General features: G+C 37.6%; 1 protein-coding gene and 1 non-coding gene across 3 annotated transcripts; one reads left to right on the plus strand and one right to left on the minus strand.

The window, feature by feature from the left end:
- The first annotated feature begins 482 nt into the window (after positions 1–482).
- Positions 483–5,946, plus strand: LOC131165604 (glucomannan 4-beta-mannosyltransferase 9-like). Of its 2 annotated transcripts, XM_058123545.1 has the most exons (10): positions 503–770; positions 872–1,373; positions 1,486–1,584; positions 2,005–2,257; positions 3,581–3,691; positions 3,808–3,944; positions 4,477–4,590; positions 4,758–4,957; positions 5,035–5,229; positions 5,434–5,946. In XM_058123545.1, exons 2-10 carry the CDS (start codon positions 1,044–1,046, stop codon positions 5,594–5,596), a joined length of 1,602 nt encoding a protein of 533 aa, XP_057979528.1. In that variant the 5' UTR covers positions 503–770; positions 872–1,043; the 3' UTR covers positions 5,597–5,946. The 2 variants fall into 2 exon arrangements, with proteins under 2 accessions (XP_057979527.1, XP_057979528.1); XM_058123544.1 differs by having other exon boundaries at positions 483–1,373.
- A 1,712-nt stretch (positions 5,947–7,658) lies between these two features.
- TRNAL-UAA (transfer RNA leucine (anticodon UAA)) lies at positions 7,659–7,742 on the minus strand. Its single transcript has one exon. It is a non-coding gene; the product is annotated as a tRNA-Leu (tRNA).
- Positions 7,743–24,533: the final 16,791 nt, after the last annotated feature.

The following is a 24,533-nucleotide window of genomic DNA, read 5'->3' on the forward strand; positions in this document are numbered from 1 at the left end:
TTTATATGCATTTGAGAAATTTAAATTTAAATTTATATAAATTTAGGTCAAATTCAAAATAATTTTATGTTTAAATCAAAAAACCTCTCCCAACTTCATCCTGTTAGCAACATAAAGGGGGCAGCCCCATTTAAGTGCCAGCTAATCTTCAGTAACCATAGGGTGAAAGCGATGCCGAAACTAGCTTTTATTTAATTTCCACTCACTCCAATTTAATAAAAAAAAACTATCCAAATTTGGAAACACATATATTGACAGGAATTTGTAAAACCCCGCCGGAATATTCTACCCACCACGGCGGAACCTACCAAACGACAGCGGTTCAGGCTCCGTGTCCCTGTGCCAGTTTCGGGTCCCCAGTCCCTGTCCACTTTGACTCATTTTTTGCACTTTGTTTTTTGTTTTCCTCTTTTAATTTTTTGTTTTTCTTTTTGTTTTGCCTTGTGTAAACTACTATAAACGCTGCTCACTCATAGCTTTATATATAGCTGTAGGCAAAAGATTAACAGCTGGTAGAGGATGCATTCGTGAAGAACAGAGAGACATGCCCAGAGAGTAGAAACCTAAAAAAAAAATTAAGTTTCATTTCTTTCTCTCTCTCTCTCTCTCTCTCTCTCTGTGAAGTATCAGTATCAGAGTTTGCAGGCATTGAAGGAGAGGGAAGAAGCAGTTCACTCTGGGTAAATTGCTTCAGGACTGAGTTTGCTGCGCTTCACTGAGTGAGATCTGAAATGGGTTTCACTTCAATTTTCCGATCATTGAGCTAGTGGGTCTGCTTCTCGCCTTCTCTAACAAAGATTTTATTGCAAGTTTTGATTAAATTACTGACAGTACAGCTCTCCCCCATTGCCTTCCTGGCTGCGTAATTCAGAAGCAACGCCCGCATTCATATCGACCCAGAGCGGGAGCAAGCTTAAAGAAGCATTCGTGTTCTTTTCGCAAAGCATCCCCTTTAAATCCGAGCCCCATTTACCGAGCTTCTCCAACACTGTGTTTTCCATTTCTGTCTGTTTCTCAATACTCTGTTTCCGACATCAATCGAAATGGACCAGATTTCGTCGACGACAGTTATTCCGGAAGCGTATCAGGGCGCCCGCGACGACATTAGCGGCCAAATTGGATTGATTTGGCAGCAGACGAAGGCGCCGCTGATCGTGCCGCTGCTGAAATTGTTGGTGATAGTGTGTTTGGGAATGTCGGTGATGCTGTTCGCGGAAAGAGTGTACATGGGCATAGTCATAGTGCTGGTGAAATTGTTGGGGAAGAAGCCGGAGAAGAAGTACAGGTGGGAGCCCATGAGGGACGACGTGGAGCTGGGAAATTCTGCTTATCCTATGGTTCTGGTGCAAATTCCAATGTACAATGAAAAAGAGGTGTGCTCTCTAGTTATTGTCCGTCTCTGTAATCCTCTGCGATCGATGTCGTTTCATTTGACTGCTCTGTTTTTAGTAATTTATTAATTCTCTTTTTTGGGTTTTAATGCAGGTTTATCAGCTGTCCATTGGAGCTGCATGTGGCCTTTCATGGCCGTCCGATCGAATCATAATCCAAGTGCTGGACGATTCAACTGATCCTACCATCAAGGTTCTGTCATCAAACCTGAAAAAATCGCATTCTGTCGGCAGACATTTTTTAATCTTTTGTTTTTTTGTTTTTTGTTTTTTTTTTTTGCGTAATTGTCATCTGGCAAGCACCTTTTTCAGGTCAATTTTAATCAGCAGAATAAAAAAAGCTGTTAACTTTTCCAAATCTTCGCACACACAAATCCAAATTACTCCTTACTTGTGCTCTAAGAACTCGCTTGTACCCTGTTTGCTCACTATTTTGGAATAGAAGATGTTTATTATCACTAATTATTATGATTATTGGAAAATTCCAATATGGGTTAGTCCCAAATACGAATTATGAATTACCCACTCGAAAATCAATTACTAATAAAATTTTTTTTTGTCTAATTTCTGATGTGGGGTTTTCGCATAATAACATGATTTGAACCAAGAACAGGACATGGTGGAGGTGGAGTGCCAGAGATGGGTAAGCAAAGGCATCAACATCAAGTACGAGATCAGGGACAACAGAAATGGGTACAAAGCAGGGGCTCTGAAAGAAGGAATGAAGCACAGCTACGTTAAACAGTGCGACTATGTGGCGATCTTCGACGCTGATTTTCAACCAGAGCCAGACTTCCTCTGGCGCACCATCCCTTTCCTTGTGCACAATCCTCAGATTGCCCTTGTCCAGGCTCGCTGGAAATTTGGTAATTAGTCAATTAATCTTTGTTATCCGTTAGTTAACTTGGTCAATTTCCTTTAAGATTGGTCTTTGGGTTAAGTGAGAGTGTCGGTGGAGTGCTTTGCTGTGATTTTTTCATTTGCATGTTGGAGAGGAAACGGGGAAGGAGTGGGTGAACGGTCCCTCTGTTTTAGGTGTTCTGAAGTCCAAGAGGACATGTGAGTCATGGGAGTAATATGAAACAATGACTTTCTTTATGAACAAACAAAAAAGGACACAGAACTTTTGTAACCCTAAAAAAATTTGAAATCTTTAATTGTGAATTTCAAAATTTGCATAGTTATGTGGTTTTTAATTGTACAGGGAAAGCAAAATTTCTAATGATTAGATGACATTGGGGCAAATTTTGGAATTTTCTTTTGGACTCTCAAATTCTTGTCCAACTTCAGACTAAACTAATCAAGAACAATTATTCAGGATTCACTTTTTTCAATAGTCCCTAGCTTTTTGCTAAAGCTCTCAAATCTCAATCTCTATCTACATTGATTTTTTTTTTTTTTATAAGACTTGTGTGAACATAAAATTTGAAGTCTTTGCCAAAACACTTCAAATTGTAGTTAAAATAACTTGTAACAGAGTATAGGTGGAATTCATGTGTCAATGGACAGTGTCCTTTATTTCTTAAGCATTGTTATCAATTTTAATTTTTACCTATAATGTCATATTTAGTTCACAGATTTTGAGAATGAAAATGGGATGTTCAAAAAAAGGAAAAAAATGGTCTGAATGTTTGGTTGAAGGCTACAAAGAGGAGGAATGAAAAAATGGAAAAATTATAGGATGTGTCTATCTCTCCACATATTCATGTGTCTTTTATATTGAAAAAAAATATTAGATACATCGGACCTATACACCAGATCTAACATGATTTTGTCATGCATAAAAAAAATTATTTAAATTAGTTAAATACATAAGTCATAATAAATCTAGCATATGCACCCGTTGTATTTAATAATTTATTGTTGTGTTGGTGCTAGACACGTAAACATTATACTTTGGAAATCTTGAATTTGTTTTTGGATTACTGAGTCTCAAAAACTTAGTTTGGGTCATTCCCCACAACTGTCAGCCTCATACCACAGTACCACCTAGCTTTATTTCCATGTGTGAATGTGTGATGTCTTCATCATTCTTTTACTTATAACGAAAGGCACAACTAAATGATCAAGTTTGCTACGTGAACACATTCACATTTTACAGCATAAAGTCCTAAGAACTTGAATTTATGGGAGTCTGAATGGAGAATTTAATGGAATTTGGTTTGGTAATTGTTGTCGTAATATTGCAGTTAACGCTGATGAGTGCTTAATGACAAGAATGCAAGAGATGTCGTTGGATTACCATTTCGCTGTGGAGCAAGAAGTGGGATCCTCAACCTATGCATTCTTTGGTTTCAATGGTAAACTGCCACTGCAAAATTGCTAGTGGTCAATTTCATCATATGGCTCTGTTTTTTGACGAGGAAAATTTCTGGACTAGAAACGTAATAAGAAGAGTTTAAATAATTTGATGCAGGGACGGCTGGTGTTTGGAGAATTTCAGCCATCAACGAAGCTGGTGGGTGGAAGGATCGAACGACGGTGGAGGATATGGATCTGGCTGTCCGAGCTAGTCTTAAAGGCTGGAAATTTGTATATGTCGGTGATCTTAAGGTAACACCTTGAGGACTATTAATGAGGCAACAAACTAGTTTAACAAAATTATACTACTCAGAAAATCCCCTGTTTGGTTTGTCTCTGTTAATATTCATAATGGCCTAACTTTAGCTACTTGTCAAGTTTCATCAACAGGAATTCGTAAGAACTGTCAAAGTCATGTTTACCATAAATTGTATAGGTAAGGATAGAACTGATGACCTAAAAAAGTGCTTACTAAGCATGTATTTGAGGATTCGAATCCATATTTAGAATTTGAACTTGTAGTCTCTCTCAAGGAGAAAAGAAATTTGCCCCTTCTTAAAAATTATGGCACAAATCCATGAATCATCAAACTAGCCTATTTTAGGGATTACTGGGAAGTAAAATTTCAGGAACTGATGAAAATCCATCCATAACTTGCATCGGTGTTCTAAAACTAGCCCATCAGAGGAATTGATGTTTTGTTTTTTCTTCCAAAGTGCCTCTTGTGTGCAGGTGCAGCTCCAACCCTGATTCATTTATTTGCTTCTTTACAAAAATCCTGCAGGTGAAAAATGAGTTGCCAAGTACTTTCAAGGCATACCGTTATCAGCAACATCGATGGTCCTGCGGCCCAGCTAATCTCTTCAGGAAAATGGCCATGGAGACAGTAAGAAACAAGGTATTATCCCACACACCCACCACACCCTTTTTTTTTCTAAGGAAAACCGATATCTGAAGCCAAAAGGAAACAGCCAAAGAGAAGTTCCAAGCATAGTTTTAGGCAGGTTGAGTTGTTTGCCAGCTTCTTATGCTATATGCATCCTTTTTATCTTCTGATTATTGCAGAAAGTCTCTCTGTGGAAGAAGATTTATGTGGTCTACAGTTTCTTCTTCGTTCGGAAAATTGTTGCCCATATTGTCACATTTATCTTCTATTGTGTCGTCTTACCAGCAACGGTTTTGGTTCCAGAAGTTGAAGTTCCTAAGTGGGGAGCTGTTTATATTCCTTCTACCATTACTCTTCTAAATGCTGTAGGAACACCCAGGTCCATCTCTCTCACACACGCAAATCTTCTTACCCCTCCTCGCGTATTCGTAATCTTGAATTTATATTATCTTGCAGATCACTGCACCTATTAGTATTCTGGATTCTGTTTGAGAATGTAATGTCTCTACACCGGACCAAAGCAACATTCATAGGTCTGCTGGAAGCAGGGAGAGTTAATGAATGGGTTGTCACTGAGAAATTGGGAGATGCCCTCAAGGCTAAATTTGGCTCCAAAGCTCCCCGGAAACCCCGTATGAGGTTCGGAGAAAGGTATACATATACATATACACACACACACACACATCGCAACTTTGAAGTTTTGTTGGTTCCCTGTATAATGGAAATGAAATGCTTGAATTCTGATTACCATGGCATCTGAATTGCTGAATGGAGTCATTATCACATTGAAGGCCTTTCATTCATCACAACAATGTTTCACTTAACAATTGTTCTCTGCTGGTTAAACTTGAGCAGAATCCATATATTAGAGCTTGGTGTTGGGGCTTACCTCTTCTTCTGCGGGTGCTACGACGTGGCCTTCGGGAAGAACCACTACTTCATATACCTCTTTCTCCAATCTATTGCCTTCTTCGTCGCTGCGTTTGGCTACGTTGGCACCTTTGTCCCAAGCTCGTAGCAGGCTCGCGGGGGTGACCGTCTTCAGAATTCGTCGCTTCACGTATTTGTATCTCTTCACGTCTCCAACCAAAAAAAAAAAAAAAAAAGTATGCATATGGTTCTTTGATTTTGAAGCATTGATTTTGTTTTTTACAGCTCTAGATTGCTTAAAGAAAGGCAGGGGGTTATTCTTTTATGGGCCGGGGGTGCATAAATAATAAAAACATGGTATAAGTTATTGTATTGAAGAAAGGGAAGAAAGAAAATTACGGAAACATTATGTTTTAACTTTGGAATTGCTTTGTCCAATGAAGGAAGCAACAAGCTAGTGAATGTTTGAGAGCGAAGGTAAAATGATGAAGGCTTTTTTGCATGGGCTGTTTGTAATTAAATGCAGTTTTGGCTTCAGCTCGAGTATGAATTAGACAAGGTCATATGTGATGAATATGAATATTGAGACTGAAGAAAATTCTTCATCTATTTATGAGACAACTCTCTGTCTCTCTCCATGCAATGGAGGAAGATTTCTGGGACAAGTCATTTGTGACGAATATGAATATTGAACCTCCAGAAAATGAAGTTTTTTTTTTTTTCATCTCCTTTTTCTAGAGATGTAGCAGAAAAATTTGGATTTTTTTTTTTGCTAAGTTATTTGGAACTTACGGTCTATTAAGTTGTGAAAAATATTTTTTATTTTTTAAAATTTTTAAATAATTATAAAAATTTCAAGTTATTTTTTAGTTAATCAAGACTCGTAGTAGAAAGATATAAAATAAAGAGTTTTTTTAATTGTAAAAAGATTTTTTTAAATTTTTTATTCCCAAAATTTAAAATAATTACAAAAAACTCAACTTATTTTCCAAAAAAAAAAAATGATACTAGATATTATGTGGAATCATGAATTTTGCAACTTTAATTTGGCTTTTTGTGAATTTTGAAGAAATTCAATACCTAAACCCTATAAATTAAAGTCCAAAATCGAAAATTCTATACTCTCAAAGGAGAGTACAAAAAAAAAAATAATAATAATAATAAAAATATGTTTCCAATTTTTCTATATAAATTTTAAAAATTTTAAAAATAAGGTGATATTTTTGTTATTATTTGAAAATTAAAATAGAAATTAGAACTTTTTTCACAACCAAATAGTATCATAATTGTTTATTATAATTTATTTATTTCATAAAAATGTCTTAAAAAATTTATTTAATTTTTTATAAATTTTAAAAATAAAAAGCAACCATATTTTCCAAAACTAAGTAGGCCTAAGAGTCTTTAAGAGGGTATCCTAATGTTTAGAATACAAGAATTTCATGTTAAGAAATGTCTTGGCTCTCCTCTTACCTTTGAAAGGTAGGAAAGCAATTTAAGGAGAGGGAGATTGGCCCGCATAGCACAAGCCCATAACTGTTATGACCCAAAAAAAAAAAAGTAATGAGAAAGATCATATTTTTAAATTTTTATCCGGTTATTGGGCAAAATTTTCCCACTAAAATTTTTAAAAAAACTTTTAGTTAATATTTAGAAGTACAGATTTCAAGATTTGAATTTAGATTTGTGCACGTTTGGACATTATGTAACATAAAATTATGTTAAATTTCTTTTAACTCTATGTGAATTCTAACAATAAGACCTAAAATTCATACTCCAAAATATAAGGCCAAAATCTAACCAAGTTCTAAATATTTTGTATGAGTAAAACAGTAATAGACATGCTTCAAAGGTGAATAGTGAGTACGTAACCTCTGTTTTTTAGTGGGATTGTGTAATTGTAAAGTTATTTTTTTTTTTTTCCCTTTTTGCTCTTGAGGACTAAAGATATTACATCTAAAAGTTCTCTTAGGCCTTGTTTGGAGTACAGAAAATATTAAATAAAGGAAAGAAAAATATTAAGGAATCAACATTTTTATATTTAGTTGACAAGGAAAATCAGAAAGAAAATAAAAGATGTACTAAATTTATGAAAAAAAATCTTGATTTTACATTTCATTAATATTTAATTTTTTCTAATTTCTAATTATACCAAATAAATTTTTATTTTCTTCTAAAAGAAAAGAGAATATAAAAATAAAAGGGACGCGTGCTGGCTATGGGGTTCGAACCCATGCGCACTTAATGTGCAGAAGATCTTAAGTCTTCCCCCTTAACCTCTCGGGCAAACCAGCTTGTTGTGCTCCCTGTTACCAAAAGATTTTATTTGTAACTTATATTTACTATCTTATCCTTCCATCAGTTTTTGTCCGATTTATACGCGGCTCCAAAGAAGGATTCTACAAATATACTCATACAAATAAAAGATAAAAAAGGGTTTTATTTAAAATTAAATTTAATTACATTAATCTTATACATGAATATTACATTCAATTTTGAATTTAAATTTGTGTACATATGAATAAAATTTAAGATAAGATTACATTAATTTTTTACTAAATTTACACAAATTTTAATACAATTTGAAATCTCAAAATTCATACTTCCAAACATTATCTAAATTGCGGGGCTCATCCTTTCATTTATTTATTTTTTAACATTATGAAACTATTTTTCATGATTTTTTTTTACAAATTTTCTTAGATGTATAATGGTGTATCAGGTATTTTTTTTTTTAAAAAAATGTAATATATATTATACATGAAAAATTGTCATTTTACTTTTTTAAAAAACAGATAGAAGCTTCAATAATTTTTTATTAATTTATTTTAGTGTAAGTGAATTTTACTATCAACATTTTAAAATATTTTTAGATTTCCATTGGTGAATGGAAAAAGCGCTAGGGGTGAAAAGTTTGTACTCTAGAAGGAAATTTAAATAAAAAAACCTCATTCTTAAAAGAATATTTTTACATCTGATAACATGATCGAAACAATCTAACCGTGGGTTGGCGACCCTTTCATATGAGCAGAGCCACAAAACACACTATGGTAAGGTAAGAGTTGGGAGTTAACTTGTAACGACCCAAGAAAATTACTCAAGGCCTCGTCAACGAATACAAGTGATTTGTTGACGAGGGTACAAGAGGTTCTTGTCGATGAGAATATGTTTCATCGACGAGAAGATACCGAGAGAATGTTCTGGACTCTAAATTTCGTCGACGAAGGGGAGAGTTCGTCGACGAATTTCCAATTAGCCTCATCGACGAATCCCATAGTATAAATAGTGTTAAACTTAGATTTTACGTAGAAATTACGCGGAACTCTCTCTCCCTCTTCTCTCTCTATAGTTCCTCTTCCTTCTCTCTTTGATTCCGGTCCTGTCGTTCGCCGTATCGATGATCTGAGGCCACCATTACGCTCTTGGGAAAGTTCTCCCTAAGCCTACCAGAGCGGATCGTCGATGGGACGAAGTTGGATTTCATCCCAGATTCAGGGTAAAATCTTTTTGTCAAAATTTACCTTTTCAGCAGTTGTAGGAAATGTAGTACGTAAGGAAATAATGATATTTTGTTTTGAGATATATGATTTTTAGGGTACTAAGTGGGAAGTCCTTTGGGTGTAAGGCCCGTTACAGTAGGGGATTTTAGCAGGAATCAGTTAAAGGAAATATGCTATGCCAGGCAACTCTAGTATGTTTTCAGTATAAATTATACGTTTTTACCAAATTATCATTCACAGTAGAAATTTATACAGTTTATCAATTATGTTTAATATGTTTTAAATTACTGTGTGACTTGAGAATATAGATATAGTAAGATCTGTTTGCCCTCTTTTTAATTTCCTTTTCTCCCTTCCTTTTATTATTTAAATATTATAAATTCTCTGGGTCACTACAGAATGAGGAGTCCAAGAGAAATCCAGAGCGAAGAAGAGAAGAAAAGGGAGAAAGAGAGAAAAAATTGTGAGAAAAGAAGAAGAAGAAGAAGAAGAAGAAGAAGAAGAAGAAGAAAGAGAGAGAGAGAGAGAGAGAGAGAGAGAGAGAGAGAGAGAGAGAGAGAAATCTGTGAGAGGAAGAAAGAGAAGGGAGAAAAGAAGAAAGAGAGGATAAAAAATGAGAAGGAAGAGAGAGAAATGAAATGAAAGAAAGACAGAAAGAGAAAAAAAAAAAAAGCAATTTTTGTATGAGTATTAGTGAGACACGTGTCACCTTCTGTACAGTGACATGTATCACAACCAGGGATGCGCTTTCGGGGAGTGATTACGCCCAATCTGGGTCATCCAATTTGTGTTATCTCTAGACGGTCGGATTGCTACCACGTCAGCAATCCGCATCCAACACTTAGAGCCAATCAGAAGTTGTCACATAGCGGGTGACATCATGCTGACGTCACTCCTGCTACAGTGAATTAAAATAAATAAATAAGTAGAGTCAAATGTTATCACTGTGGGCGGACACGTGGACCACTTAACCCAATCGAGTCTGACCTGGTTCAAACTGATTGAACCAGTCTTATTGAGAGGTGTCTCATCCTTGCTGTACGTACATTTTTATAGGTCCTTCGAGTAATCAGAATTAGCGTCCTGGTGCAGGGAGCGTAGTGGCTAGTGTACTGCGGTTAGCACTTGGGTAAGTGCTAGGACTGTATTTTGGTGGGTTGCCATTTTGAGATGTATTTGGGCACCCGATTGTACGTTTTGATAGAGCTTGTTTCTGCTCTTGTATAGACTCTGGTATGGTACTGTATATGTATAGAATGACCTTTTCTGATACGTATATTCTGTTGTGTTTGGATGTGTTTAGGGTGCCGGGGAACCCCACAGGGTCGAATCCTCATCCTTTGTACAGTATCTTAGGATACAGGGACATATTAGATTACATTTTCACCCTCGAATCCCATTTCCGGGTTTGGGGCATGACAGCTTCGTATCAGAGCTAGCCAGGTTGTTCGGTCTTGTAGACTTGGTTAAGCTTAGCTGTGAGTACATACCAGAGTATAGGATTTTGGATATAGGTAGAGTTGGTTGAGGGCTGTTCGGTTGCTAGACCGAGATTTTTCGATGGTATTTTTGTGTTTTTCCTGAGATGACGATTCCAGTAAAAGTAGGGCAGATCATTGATGACTTTCGTGTCGGTGTGATAGAACAAACCTGGACTTGGCAGGGAATAGTTAACACGATTAGTGTAGATCATTGTGTTAACTGTATGTGTTGTAGGGATACTGATAGATTCCTATTGTGATGTAGCATGGAGCCCAAGGATAATGACCTGGGAAGTGGCTCTGAGGAGACTGCGAGTGATGAGTCTCCTTCTGTGCCTCGAGGTTTGACGAGGCAGGTATCACGAGAGATTGAACGGAGTGTGAGGAGACGTGAGCGCTCTGCTATTGCTTAGGGGTGCACCATTGAAAGGTTCACACACATGCATCCTTCGACGTTCTCTAGAGGACCTGACCCAATGATAGCAGAGGATTGGGTAGAGAAGACTGAGAGGATTCTAGAAGTCCTTCACTGCACAGATAGGCAGCGAGTCCTTTATGCCACCTTCTAGCTGTCTAGGGAGGCGGGTTGATGGTGGACTGCGGTGAATCTGCTGGAGAAGCAGAGAGTTGGTCCAGAGGAGATGACATGGAATTGTTTCAAAGAGGTGTTCTTCGATAGATACATCCCGGCTTCAGTACGTGATGCGAAGGCGGATGAGTTTTCTACTTTGACTCAGAGGAGTATGATGGTGCAGGGGCATGTAGCTCGGTACATAGAGCTATCCCGCTTTGCGCCGTGTTTGGTCTTAAGCGAGTACGAGAAGACTCAAAGGTTCGAGAAGGGTTTGAGGAAGGATATTCGCAGATTAGTGGGTGTGCTTTAGATCCTCGAGTTTTTGGTGTTAGTGGATAAAGTCACACTTATTGAGACTGGTATCCGAGAGGATAAAGTGGATCAGGAATCGAGGAAGAGGACAGTACCTTTTGGTTCTCAGACAGGGTCTCGTCAAGGATCGTGGAAGAAGAGGAACAAGGGCTCGAGCTACCGTCGGAATGCAGAGCGCCAGGATTCTTAGATGAGCCATACTAGTGGACATTGTACCAGATGCCACAGGTGGCACAAGGGTGAGTGCTGGTAATTTGGGGGTAACTGCTACAACTGTGGCCAGTTAGGTCACATGTTTCATGATTGTCGGGAACCAAAGCGAGACGTACCTGCATCTTGTGTGAACTGAGGGAGCATCCAGATACCTCGGGGAATCGTTCAAACGAATACAACTCTGACCAGAGTATACTCTCTTACTCCAGTGGATGCTGAGCATGTAGGGAATATGGTGACAGGTACCTTATTATTGCTTTCAAATAATTCTTCTGTTTTGTTTGATTCGGGTGCAACCCATTCTTTTATATCTGTGAATTTTGTTGGACGATGTGGGGTTGAGACCCAAGTCATGAACGAGGTGTTATTTGTTACTACGCCATTTGGGAGTGTATCTCTCTGTGGGAAGATGTTGGTAAATTGCCCAGTAGTAATTCTAGGGAAGTTGCTACCAGCGAATCTTGTTGCATACGACATGTCGGGGTTCGATGTCATACTGGGCATGGATTGGTTGTTCTCCAGTTATGGTGTGGTCGATAGTCGTAGGAAGGTGTAGTTTTTGGACCTCTTAGGGAGCAGGGGTATGAATTTGTGGGATCGTGTGTGCGTTCAGTGCCACAGATTCTATCAGCATTGCAGGCGAGGAGGTTACTCTTGGACGGATGTCAGGGGTACCTAGCTTGTGTGCAGGAACCGTCGTGGGATGAGTTGAGGCTCAAGGACATTCGGGTAGTCAGCGAGTTCCCGGATGTGTTTCTAGATGATTTACCTGGCTTACCTTCGGATTATGAGGTGGAGTTTACGATAGAGTTGCTCCCTAGAAAGGCACCGATCTCTAAAGCTCCGTACCGGATGGCTCCAGTAGAACTTCGAGAGTTGAAGGAGCAGTTGCAGGAATTATTGAACAGGTTTCATTCGACCAAGTGTTTCACCTTGGGGAGCTCCAGTATTGTTTGTGAAGAAGAAGGACGAATCGATGCAGATGTGCATTGATTACCGTGAGATTAACAAGGTAACTGTGAAGAATCACTATCCTTTACCTCGTATAGATGATCTCTTTGACCAGTTGCAGGGAATGCAGGTCTTTTCAAAAATCGACTTGCAGTTAGGATACCATCAGGTGAGGGACAAATCGGAGGATGTAGCGAAGATAGCTTTTCGAACCAGATATGCCAACTACGAGTTCTTAGTCATGCCTTTTGGGTTGACAAATGCTCTGGCGGTGTTGATAGATCTGATAACAGGGTTTTCCATGAGTACCTAGATTGGTTCGTAGTGGTATTCATTGATGACATTTTGGTATACTTGAGGAGTACGGAAGAGCACATGGAACATTTGAGGTTAGTGTTATAGATTTTGCGAGAGAAGAAGTTGCATGCTAAACTGAAGAAGTGTGAATTCTGGTTGAGCCAGATTGCATTCTTAGGCCATGTGGTTACTGGGGATGGTATATCAGTTGATCCTAGCAAGATTGAAGCTGTGATTGACTGTGTGAGGCCGAAGAATGTGGAGGAGGTTCGGAGTTTTCCAGGAATGGTGGGTTATTATCGTTGGTTCGTGGAGGGGTTCTCTAAACTATCTGGGCCTCTAACTCGATTGAGAAGGAAATGAGTAGAGTTTGACTGGACTAGTGATTGCGAGCAGTGTTTTCAAGAGTTGAAGCACTGGCTGGTTACTGCCTCGGATTTAACGATTCCTTTCGGGGGATCCAATCGACCTTAATTGAGCATATAAAATCCGCGCAGGCTAGTGATGTAGAGTTGGCAGAGGTTATGGAAAAGGTACAGCAGGTACTGGCTAGAGAGTTTAACATCTCTGAGGGAAGTGTGCTGAGGTTTGGGACCAGGTTGTGTGTTCCAAATGATGATGAAATCGGAAGGACGATTCTAAAGGAGGCGCATCGTTCTTTGTATACGGTACATTCTGGTAGTACAACGATGTATCGGGACTTGCGCGAGACCTTTTGGTAGTCTGGTATGAAGAGGCAGATTGCTTAGTTCGTGGAGCAATGTCTGACGTGTCAGCAGGTGAAAGCTGAACATCATAGGCCGGTAGGGCCATTGCAACCTTTGCCTATTCCAGTGTGGAAATGGAAGCATATTTCCATGGATTTTGTGACCGGATTGCCGCCAGCACTTCACGGGCAGAATGCTATTTGGGTGATCGTGGATAGATTGATGAAATCTGCTCATTTCATACCAATGAAAGTTGGCTATCCTTTAAGTAGGCTGGCGGAGTTGTATGTGCATGGGATTTTGAGAATGCACGGGGTACCGGTGTCCATTGTGTCAGATTGAGACCCGAGGTTTACTTCTCGATTCTGAATGAGTTTATAGGAGGCACTGGGGACGAAACTTACTTTCAGTATAGCGTTCCACCCCCAGACTGATGGACAGTCGGAGAGGACGATATAGATCTTGAAAGATATGTTGCGAGCTTGTGTGTTAGATTTTGGTGGTAGCTGGATACAATTTATGTCACTAGTAGAGTTCGCTTATAATAACAGCTTCCAGACTAGTATTGGGATGGCACCGTTTGGGCTTTGAATGGTTGGAGGTGTCGATATTTTTTGTGTTGGGATGACGTTGGTGAACGTCAGGTGTTAGGACCTGAACTTGTGCAGCAAACATCCAAGAAGGTAGGTTTGATCCGAGAGAGGATTAAATCAGTTCAGAGCCGGCAGAAGAGTTATGCAGATGTTCGCCGCCGTGATTTAGAGTTTGAGGTGGGGGGTAAGGTATTTCTGCGTATCACTCCGATGAAAGGGGTGATGAGATTTGGGAGAAAGGGCAAGCTGAGCCTGAGGTATATCGGACCATCCGAGATTCTTGAGCGAGTGGGTCTGGTAGTGTAACGCCCCGAACCCTTAAATTAGGGTCCGATGCGTTATACCTGATCATATCTTGATAAATCCATAATCAACATATACGCAGCGAAAAACATAAAAATAATCTCCCAATTATATAATACCATAGTTTTCTAAATCCATCTACCAACCATAACAAATTAATCATTCACCTGTATTCAAATATATACATATCTCCAAACATTATTTAGTATTCATAATACCAGTATGTTTCACAACCTTTCATAATATCTAGAAGACCTAAAATACAAAACATAAAACATAACATATACATCTCAAAATTAACATAGAGATATATCCTTTTATTTTTCTATTTCCTAATAATGCTATAAAAATATCGAGCTTTCAAAACTCAATCTCGAGGAAATCTTGAAAAAGATAAATTCATATTTGGGTGAGACACATTTCAGTAAGGGAAGAAACAATATATATTAAAACAGTGTGTGGCCAACATGAGTCTATATATAACATATTATTTAACATTTGAAAATCGTTAACATAATTTTTGAAATCATTTCCTGAGCCTAATCAATCACATGCAAATGTTTAACCCATGAGATTACCTGAGGATAAGGGTGATTACCCGCCCATACAAGTAACACCCCTCTGCTCTGATACCTAGGCAACTCAAAGGTCACAGCTAAAGCGTACCAGGGCACTCACCTTACTCAGTAAGCCCTCAAGTAATAAATTAATCTCGTACTCACACATTCAATAATAGTTTACCGGCAAAGGCCCTAAGGATAGGGAATTCTAACCGCCCATACAATTAGGTTCCCTCTGCCCTAGCGCGTTATGCAGCTACTGCCACATCTGAAGCTACTAGTGCACTCGCCTTACTCAGCAAGCCCTCAAGCGAAGAGTATGCCTCGCCCATTCGTAACATGTTCTACATACATAAATACTTCTAATATCATAATACATCATTATTTCCATCGTTATTCAATAATTCACATTCTTTCATGTTCATAACTTAACATTTCCTTGGATTTCACTTTAAGTGACTTTTTCCCATTCGTATCATTCACCTTTCACATTTCATTTCATTGCATTGTCATTCCTTGTCATTTCATTGCATAAAATTTTCATTTCATTCCTTTGTACTACAGCCGCTCTTTAGCCGTCATTTGTTAGTCCACATAGAAATGCGCTAAAATCTAACACAACTCCTTTTAGCTGTCATCAGTTAGTCCACATAGAAATGCATTAGAATCTTCTAACCCGACTTTCAGCTATCGTACCTTTACATGGTTGCATTTAACATACATAGGCAACATTGTCCATATCATATTTTATTCACAATGTCTTACTTACTTAACCTGCATCTCATACATTTAACATATAATTTGCACAAATTCTCATGCCACACAATTTAGCAGTAAAATTCATAAATATTTGTCATAAAATAAGCCAACCCACATTTAACATCTATATACTCAAAATACACTTCATTTCTTACATAATTCCTCAGAAAATTTCTTTCACTTTCATTCGTTTACTTTCACACATATATAACTATATCGACAATCCTAAGCTCAGAAAACATAAATTTCATGGCTAGCATTTTAAACCCACATAAAAATATATATATATAAATAACACATAATCATTTTTAATTCATGAAAAAGCTGATTTAATATATAAATTTCTCCCTTACCTGATTTCTTGAATTATGCCAACAGGGATCCCGAAAAATACCTGCAGCACTCACCCGGACCCTGAAATTAAATTCCTAATTCCAATAAATTATTCCTGAATAAAATATTATTTAAATATTTCTTAGGACCATAATCCCCAAATTTACAATTATACTCGCAAATTTAATTAATTTGCCAAATTTCTCAAATCTCACTCTTGCTTTGGAGTAGGGCCTAGAAAACTCCAATTGAAAAATTACCTACGCCAAAATGATGATGACGACGACTAGGACCCCTTGGTGGTGTCCGATCGTCAATTTAACCACATATTAACAGCGAAATTAAGAAAATGGGGAAAAATTACCTTTCCCCAGGAGCATTGCCTAAGCCGTTCACATGAAAAATCTGCTCCAGTAGAAATGTCGGCAGTGAAACCAGGAATCCAACGACACCTTTTGTTTCCCGATCCGTCGCAAACTCATTGAGAAATTAAGAGAAGGAGAGAGATGGAGACGGAGGTGGCTGGTCGTAGGAAAAATAAAATTTCAGAGGGGGGGATGATTGCGTGCTGCGTCTGACTTCTTCTTCTTCTTTATTTAACTTTACTTTATATATATATATATATATATATATATATATATATATATATCATTTTAATTAGTTTTTTTTTAAATCCAATGTAAATTTTTTTAATTTAATAACTAATTATTTAATTATTTAATTTATCTTAATTTAATTTATTTTCTTTATTTTTAATTTTTTTTCTTCTTTTTCTCACACCATTCCTTTTATTTATTTATCTGTTATTTTATTTATTTTCTTTTCTAATATTTTAAGCCTTTTAAATTTTCGGGTCTTTACATTCTCTCCTTCTTAAGAAATTTTGTCCTTGAAATTTGTTACTCGATCTTTCATTCCCATAATTCTATGATTTACCATATTCCACACCATAATCTCAACAACACAATTATATACTTTAAATCCAATACACATCAAAGTTCTCCATATAAGGACCAGTCTCACGGTTAAGAAACATCATCGTCGATGGATTTACCGTGGTTTTCAGAAACTTTCAAATGAATCAGAAAATCACAGAAGTCTGCCAAGGGATTTCTACCTCCAAGTTATAAGACAAAATCCTATACTTCTCTACACCATACCTACAGCTCAACACCTAACCTAACCCATCCATTTAGCATCCTTATCCTAACTGTTTCCTATACTCTGGTATAAATCATTTATAACCTAATACTCTAACATTTCCATATCTAGGCGATGTGAATTTAATCACACTTCCGGCTGGACATTGCTCTGATACCACAATGTAATGCCCCAACGGTCTGACAGGGAGCACTGCGTCTCTCCTCCTCCATCTAAACCAGACAACAGGGGGCGGGCCTTATTAGACTAATGACTAGCCCCACAAACCAACACGTGTCCTTTTCAGTGTGTTTTTTCCTCACTTACACACTTCCTGAGAAAACTTTCCAGGTGGTCACCCATCCCAAGATCGCTCCAAGCCAAGCACGCTTAACTATAAAGTTCTTAAGGGAAGACTCCCGAAAAGAAATATGCACCTTGTTGATATGAGTAGTAACATCTAATCTTTTAAGTCTTTCATCCATGGGGTATCACAGGTAGCCTATAAGATTTCATTACCTCCAGCATTTTCGAGGGTCCACGATGTGTTTCACGTATCCATGTTGGGAAGGTACGTGTTGGATCGTTCACATATTATCAGCTACGATGAGTTGAAAATTTGGGATATTTTAGCGTATGAGGAGATACCTATCCAAGTTATGGATTGTAAAGTTCAGAAGCTTCGTATTAAATATATACTGTTGGTGAAAGTATTGTAGCAAAACCACGAGGTTGAGGAAGTTTCTACGGAACTGGAAACAGAAATACGATGAAAGTATCAATAGTTGTTTTGAGCACTTGTATGTTATCCTACTTTGGGTTGGGATAGGTGGTTAGTCGTCGGGAGTGTGTATGTTTATTGTGAACTCCTAAGACAGTTGTATATGTAACCACGGTATTCTTCCGCCATAAGTGAGGGTATATATGTGTATGTGTATGAAGGGGCTACGCTGTAGTAGTCGCCAGTTTTCTTCCGGGAATGTTCTATATGTATTCAGTGGTATGAGTTTGTAAATGAGAGATGGCAAATTTTGAGGACGAAATTTCTGTAAGGAGGGGAGAATGTAAGAACCCGAACTGTGATAAATAGGTTTAAATAATTAAGAGAGGGGTAAAATTGGTATTTGAACAGGCTTCGTCGACGAAGGCCATGCATCTCTCGTCGACGAAGTTTAGAGGCTCGTCGACGAGGAGAAGCTGAGGAGTTTTAGGAACCGGTGATATCAGAGCTCGTCGACGAATCCGTCGTCTCGTCGACGAGAGGACTATAGAGCCTCGTCGATGAGCACACCATCTCGTCGACGAAGATGCCCGAGTCAAAGGGGCTATAAATAGAATTCTCTTTACTTCTCAACTAAGAAAACTCAAATATCTCTCTCTTTCTCTCTAGAACTCTCCCTACTCTCTATCTCTCTAGATTTCCTCGCCGTTCGTCATTGGAATCGTGAACTTGAAGTTACCAAGAGGATCGTGGAAGGATTCTCTACAAGTTCTACGGATCGGAATCCCGTTTCGGAGATTTTCAAGTTTTGGCACAAAATCGAGGTAAGGCTCTATTTTCAATTCTAATCCGGTAGTTTTGTAGGGAACAGTATTGTGAGCATATTTTGTACTGTGATTTGTAGGTTTTGGAACTTAGTTCGCTGTTTAGGAGCCTTAGAGTTCGGGATTTGCTATTCGGGGAAAAGGAAAGGGGAATTATGTTTATATCGGTTATTTTTGAAATCGTACTGGGTAGAACTGTGGTTTACGGTCCTGTGTGTGTTTTGGCTACTCATTTTGGGGGATCTAATGGGGAAAACTATGAGTTTTTCATGATTATAGTTTTGGGAAAAAGGGGGTGATGGGCTGCATCCCTGGTTTTGTTGAAAACCAAACGTATATGTTGATTTATACTGTGTTATGGGGATGGTCGTGCCTTGAATTTTTTTAAACTGTATATGCTTGGAAAACCATCATTTAGATTACCAAATGAGTGTGGTTTGTTTGGTTATATGAGCATGCATGTGTGTGTATGATTGTTTAAATGCTAGTAGGAACGCGGTTCCAAATTGTTCCAGGTACTGAGAGTGTCCGGCTCTATATCCGAGGGCATATGAAATCGCTGGCCATAGGTTGGCAAAGGTCCGACTCTATATCCGAGGGCGTGAGCCTATTCTGGAAAATCAGGCAGAAGGGTGTGGATCCACCAGTTAGCGCTGGTACGATGCTATGGGAGTCGGGGACTAGCCATGTGTCGGTGGCGCCGTGTTATGCGGGTTGGCTACTAGCCAATGCCATATGTCGCGGGCTGACTTCGAGCTGATAGGTGTGACGACACCGAGATTGTTGATCATGTGTGTGTGTGCTTGTAGGCACAATTGTCAAATTAGTATTGGACTGCATTTAACTGCGTGTATGTTGTATCATGATAACATTCAAATGTCACACACCGATATAACCTGTGTTGTTCCTTACTGAGAGGTGTCTCACCCCTGCTATACGTATATTTTTATAGGTCCTTCGAGTAACCGGAACTAGCGTCCTGGTGTAGGGTGCATAGTGGCCGGTGTACTGCGGTTAGCGCTTGGGTAAGTGCTAGGACTGTGTTTTGGTGGGTTGCCATTTTGAGATGTATTTGGGCACCCGATTGTACGTTTTGATAGAGCCTGTTTCTGCTTTTGTATAGACTCTGGTATGACACTGTATATATATAGAATGACCTTTTCCGATGCGTATATTCTGTTGTGTTTGGATGTGTTTAGGGTGTCGGGGAACCCCATGGGGTTGGACCCTCATCTTTTGTACTGTATCTTAAGATGTTTTAATCGGATACAGAGACAGGTTAGATTATATTTTCACCCCCGGGTCCCATTTCCGGGTTCGGGGCGTGACAAGTCTAATTTTTGAGCTGCCAGTTTGTTTATTTTATTTTTAATTTTTGAAAAGTAGAAGAAATAATAAAAAATTAGAAAAAAATTGGATTTTTTTTTAAAATTATGTAAAATAAGTAAAATTATTTAAGTTATTTTAACTTAGATAAAAAAAGATGGAAAAATAAAAAATACCAAGAAATGAAGAAAAGTAAAATCCTAGAAAATTTTAGAAAAGTATTGGAAAAGTTTCAGTAAAATTCTTCAAAACCTTGGAAAAATTTGGGAATATTTTAAAGACTCTTTTTGCTCAAGTGTGACGACTTTTGATTATTATCTGTATTTATCTTGTTTTTGTGTATGTACATCCCAATGATTTAACAAAGGGTAAAGAGATATTTCAGACCTCACTTATATTCGTTCTGAGGGAGGTTTATCTAACAAGATCCCCTCCTTCGGAGGTTTTATTAGACATTCCAATATTACACTGTAGATTTCATTTTCTTTTAATTAATTAATTAATTTTTTTGTTTTGAAGGAGTTAATTAAAGACCATTAGATTCAATTTAGGAATAATTCATGATTAATTAGATACCGCTTGTAGAACGGGTGTGTAGGGGGTGCTAGTACCTTCCCCTCACATAATTGAACTTTCGATCCCAATTTCGGTTAATACAGATTATGTAACGACCTCAAATTCCTTAACATAAAATGTAACATAATGAATATAAAAATCAACCCGAACCCGTGGGTAACAGGAACACCTGTCAATCACAGCGGAAACCTTAGCAGCAGTAAGCATAAAATCAAAATCATCCATCCATAAAGCATAATACCAGAAGCATAATACCAGAATTATCTACATTCCCAAAATACTGTATCTATTTACATTCTTCCAAAATATTTCAAAATACATCTAGGATCCCATAATCAAAACAATTCTGATCCTAGTACATGGCTTACCCTCCTAACGGGGTAGCTTAGTAAACTCAACGACGGTCACCACCCACAGGTCACTCAGGGTCTTTTTAAAAATATATTAAGTTCGGGGGTGAGACACTTCTCAGTAAGGGAAAATAAACTAAATATAGTTGTGTGGCAACATGAATATTTAATGTAATTATACATATACAGTACATTTCATATATCTGTAGACATTTATCATAACATACTGAATAATCATATATTTTCATAATTACTGATAAATCATATCGTACGTAAACATCTGTTATAACTGATAATACTGAAAATATACCTAGGATGAATAGCTAACTAATGTCATGTATTACCCCACATGACGGGTTGTGCAGCCTGAAGGCGGGACCCGACAATGGTTGGCCGACCACTGCCGAGTCAAATATGTCTGTAAGTACGATGGACCCGCCACGCCCTGGTTCGAACTGCCCGGTGGACGTCCACACTCTACTGAAAGCCACATCGACTATCTATCTCCCACCCCCTCGTGGAGTGGTTAGCACTAATCTAAACATAGATATCTGATCTATATAGCTACGGTACTGAACTCTTGAACTGAACTAAACTAACATCCGGGTTCTGATAACATATAGTACATGCTAATATAGCATCTTTTATAATTTTCATAAAAATGGCCTCGTGCCAAACATTTCATAAATACGGCCTTGTACTGATCATCTCGTAAATACGGCCTCGCGCCAAAATCATACATAAATACGGCGTCGCGCCGAAATCATACATAAATACGGCCTCGTGCCGAAATCATACATAAATATATATCATTATGAAAATAATCAATCTATCATGTATTTTCAACATCATAATGTACTGTATTCTTTCATAATTTCTCAAAACATATTTCATTCGTATCATTGTCGTAACATAATATTCTTCCATGTAAAATAATATTCATGCCACACATTTGCTATTTAAAACCATACATTGTATTCTGAAATCATAATTTCTGGCATCTCATACATATACATACATTTCAATATAATAGCAGTATTTTTCCCAAACGTGCATTAATTCAATAATATTCAAATATCCTACATATTTTCAGTTTGCTCATAAATAATAGTAATTTGAGTGAAAAGTAACTGTTTTAGTTTATTCCTTTACCTGACTACTGAGAAAGCTCCTAAAATATCCTAGTTTACCCCCGTAGGATTTCCTGATCAATATCCTGAAACTGAAAACTTCCAGTATTAAACTTCAGTATTTCCATGTGTACATTATTTCCTATAACTACCATAAGACCAAATTTGGTTTAAAAAACCTTACCTCAACTCAGGGATGATTTCCAACTTGCTTTCACCAACAATCCGCTTCGACAGATTTGGAGAGAACTTCCCCAGGAGTGTCGTGGTGACTTCAGAACGTCGAACCGGCGTGCATCCGGCCCAAAATCGAAGAGAGAGAGAGAGAGAGAGAGGACCGAAGGGAAGAGAGAGAGAGAGAGAGAGAGGAGAGAGTTAGCTTAGCAATGAAGTTAAAATTCAGACTTTTAGTATTTATAGAACTAGATTCGTTGACGAGCCACGTCATTCGTCGACGAATCCTTCATCAATTTCGTCGACGAAATTCAGTCCTCGCCGACGAAATTTAGTCGGCTCAAAACCTCTCTCGGTATTTCTTCGTTGACAAAATTCAGTCTTCGTCAATGAATTCTCTAATAGAATCGTTGACGAATCCCTTGTGTTCGTCGACGAATCCTCTGGTAATTTCCTTTCCTCTTAATTATTTAAATTCCATTTTATTCGGGTCGTCACAGATTAAGACTACTAGTTCTTAGGCTTATGATTAGTCTCGAGACCAATCAACAAGTAGTAATAATACTCATCTTGATCTTGAGTTCGATAACTCGATGTCCTCTATCCATGCTTCCCCTTTTCAAGTTTAGATCTGCAAAACAAAAGAAGATGGAATGAGAACTGAGGAAAAAATGGGAAAGATCATAGTGGAATAGAAAGAAAAAAATAGAGAAAGAAAAAGTGAAACGAGAAAAGAGAAAGAGTGAAGAAAGAGGAAAGGAAAGAGAAAAAATAAATATAGAGAACGAGGAGTCTAAGAGAAATCCAGAGCGAAGAAGAGAGAGAGAGAAAGAGAAGCGGAGAAAAGAAGAGAGGAGATAAAATGAAAAGGAAGAGAGAGAAATGAATGAAAGAAAAAGAGAGAGAAAAAAAGGAGTTTTTGTATGAGAATTAGTGAGACACGTGTCACCATCTATACAGTGACATGTAACACAACTAGGGCTACGCGTTCGGGGAGTGATTACGCGCAATCTTGGTCATCCAATTTGTGTTATCTCTAGACAATTAGATTGCTACCACGTCAGCAATCCGCATCCAACACTTAGAGTTAATCAGAAGTTGTCACATGGCGGGTGACATCATGCTAACGTCACTCCTGTTACAGTGAATTAAAAAAAATAAATAAGTAGAGTCAAATGTTACCACTGTGAGCAGACACGTGGACCACTTTACCCAATTGGGTCTGACCTGGTTTAGATTGATTGAACAGGTCTAATTTTTAAGTTGCCAGTTTGTTTATTTTATTTTTAATTTGATTTTTAATTTTTGAAAAGTAGAAGAAATAATAAAAAATTAGAAAAAAATTTGGAATTTTTTTTAAATTATGTAAAATAAGTAAAATTATTTAAGTTATTTCAACTTAGATAAAAAAAGATGGAAAAATAAAAATACCAAGAAATGAAGAAAAGTAAAGTCCTAGAAAATTTTAGAAAAGTATTGAAAAAGTTTCAGTAAAATTTTTCAAAACTTTGGAAAAATTTGGGAATATTTTAAAGACTCTTTTTGCTCAAGTGTGACGACTTTTGATTATTATCTGTATATATCATGTTTTTGTGTATGTACATCCCAATGATTTAACAAAGGGTAAATAGGTATTTTTGACCTCATATATATTCGTTATGAGGGAGGTTTATCTAACAAGATCCTCTCCTTTGGAGGTCTTATTAGACATTCCTAAATTACACTGTAGATTTCATTTTTTTTTTAACTAATTAATTAATTTTTTTTATTTTGAAGGAGTTAATTAAAAACCATTAGATTCGATTTAGGAATAATTCATGATTAATTACATACCGCTTATAGAACGGGTGTGTAGGGGGTGCTAGTACATTCCCCTCACATAATTGAACTTCTGATCCCAATTTCGGTTAATGCAGATTGAGATTACTGGTTTCTTGGCTTATGATTAGTCTCAAGACCAATCAACAAGTAGTAATAATACTCATCTTGATCTTGAGTTCGATAACTCGATGTCCTCTATCCATGCTTCCCCTTTTTTAGTTTAGATCTGCAAAACAAAAGAAGATGGGATGAGAACTGGGAAAAAAATGGGAAAGATCATAGTGGAATAGAAAGAAAAAAATAGAGAAAGAAAAAGTGAAAAGAGAAAAGAGAAAAGAGAAAGGGTGAAGAAAGACGAAAGAAAAAAGAAAAAATAAATATAGAGAACGAGGAGTCTAAGAGAAATCCAGAGCGAAGAAGAGAAGAAGAGAGACAGAGAG

This window comes from Malania oleifera, chromosome 10 (genome assembly GCF_029873635.1).
Source record: "Malania oleifera isolate guangnan ecotype guangnan chromosome 10, ASM2987363v1, whole genome shotgun sequence".
Lineage (NCBI taxonomy): Eukaryota > Viridiplantae > Streptophyta > Magnoliopsida > Santalales > Ximeniaceae > Malania > Malania oleifera.

What these genes read in the sequence shown, in the direction of transcription:
- LOC131165604 (XM_058123544.1), top strand. Translation starts at nt 1,044, where the DNA reads ATGGACCAGATTTCGTCGACGACAGTTATTCCGGAAGCGTATCAGGGC. An exon ending in AATGCTGTAGGAACACCCAG is followed by an intron (nt 4,958 to 5,034) that starts GTCCATCTCTCT and finishes ATTATCTTGCAG; the next exon opens with ATCACTGCACCTATTAGTAT. An exon ending in CGTATGAGGTTCGGAGAAAG is followed by an intron (nt 5,230 to 5,433) that starts GTATACATATAC and finishes AAACTTGAGCAG; the next exon opens with AATCCATATATTAGAGCTTG.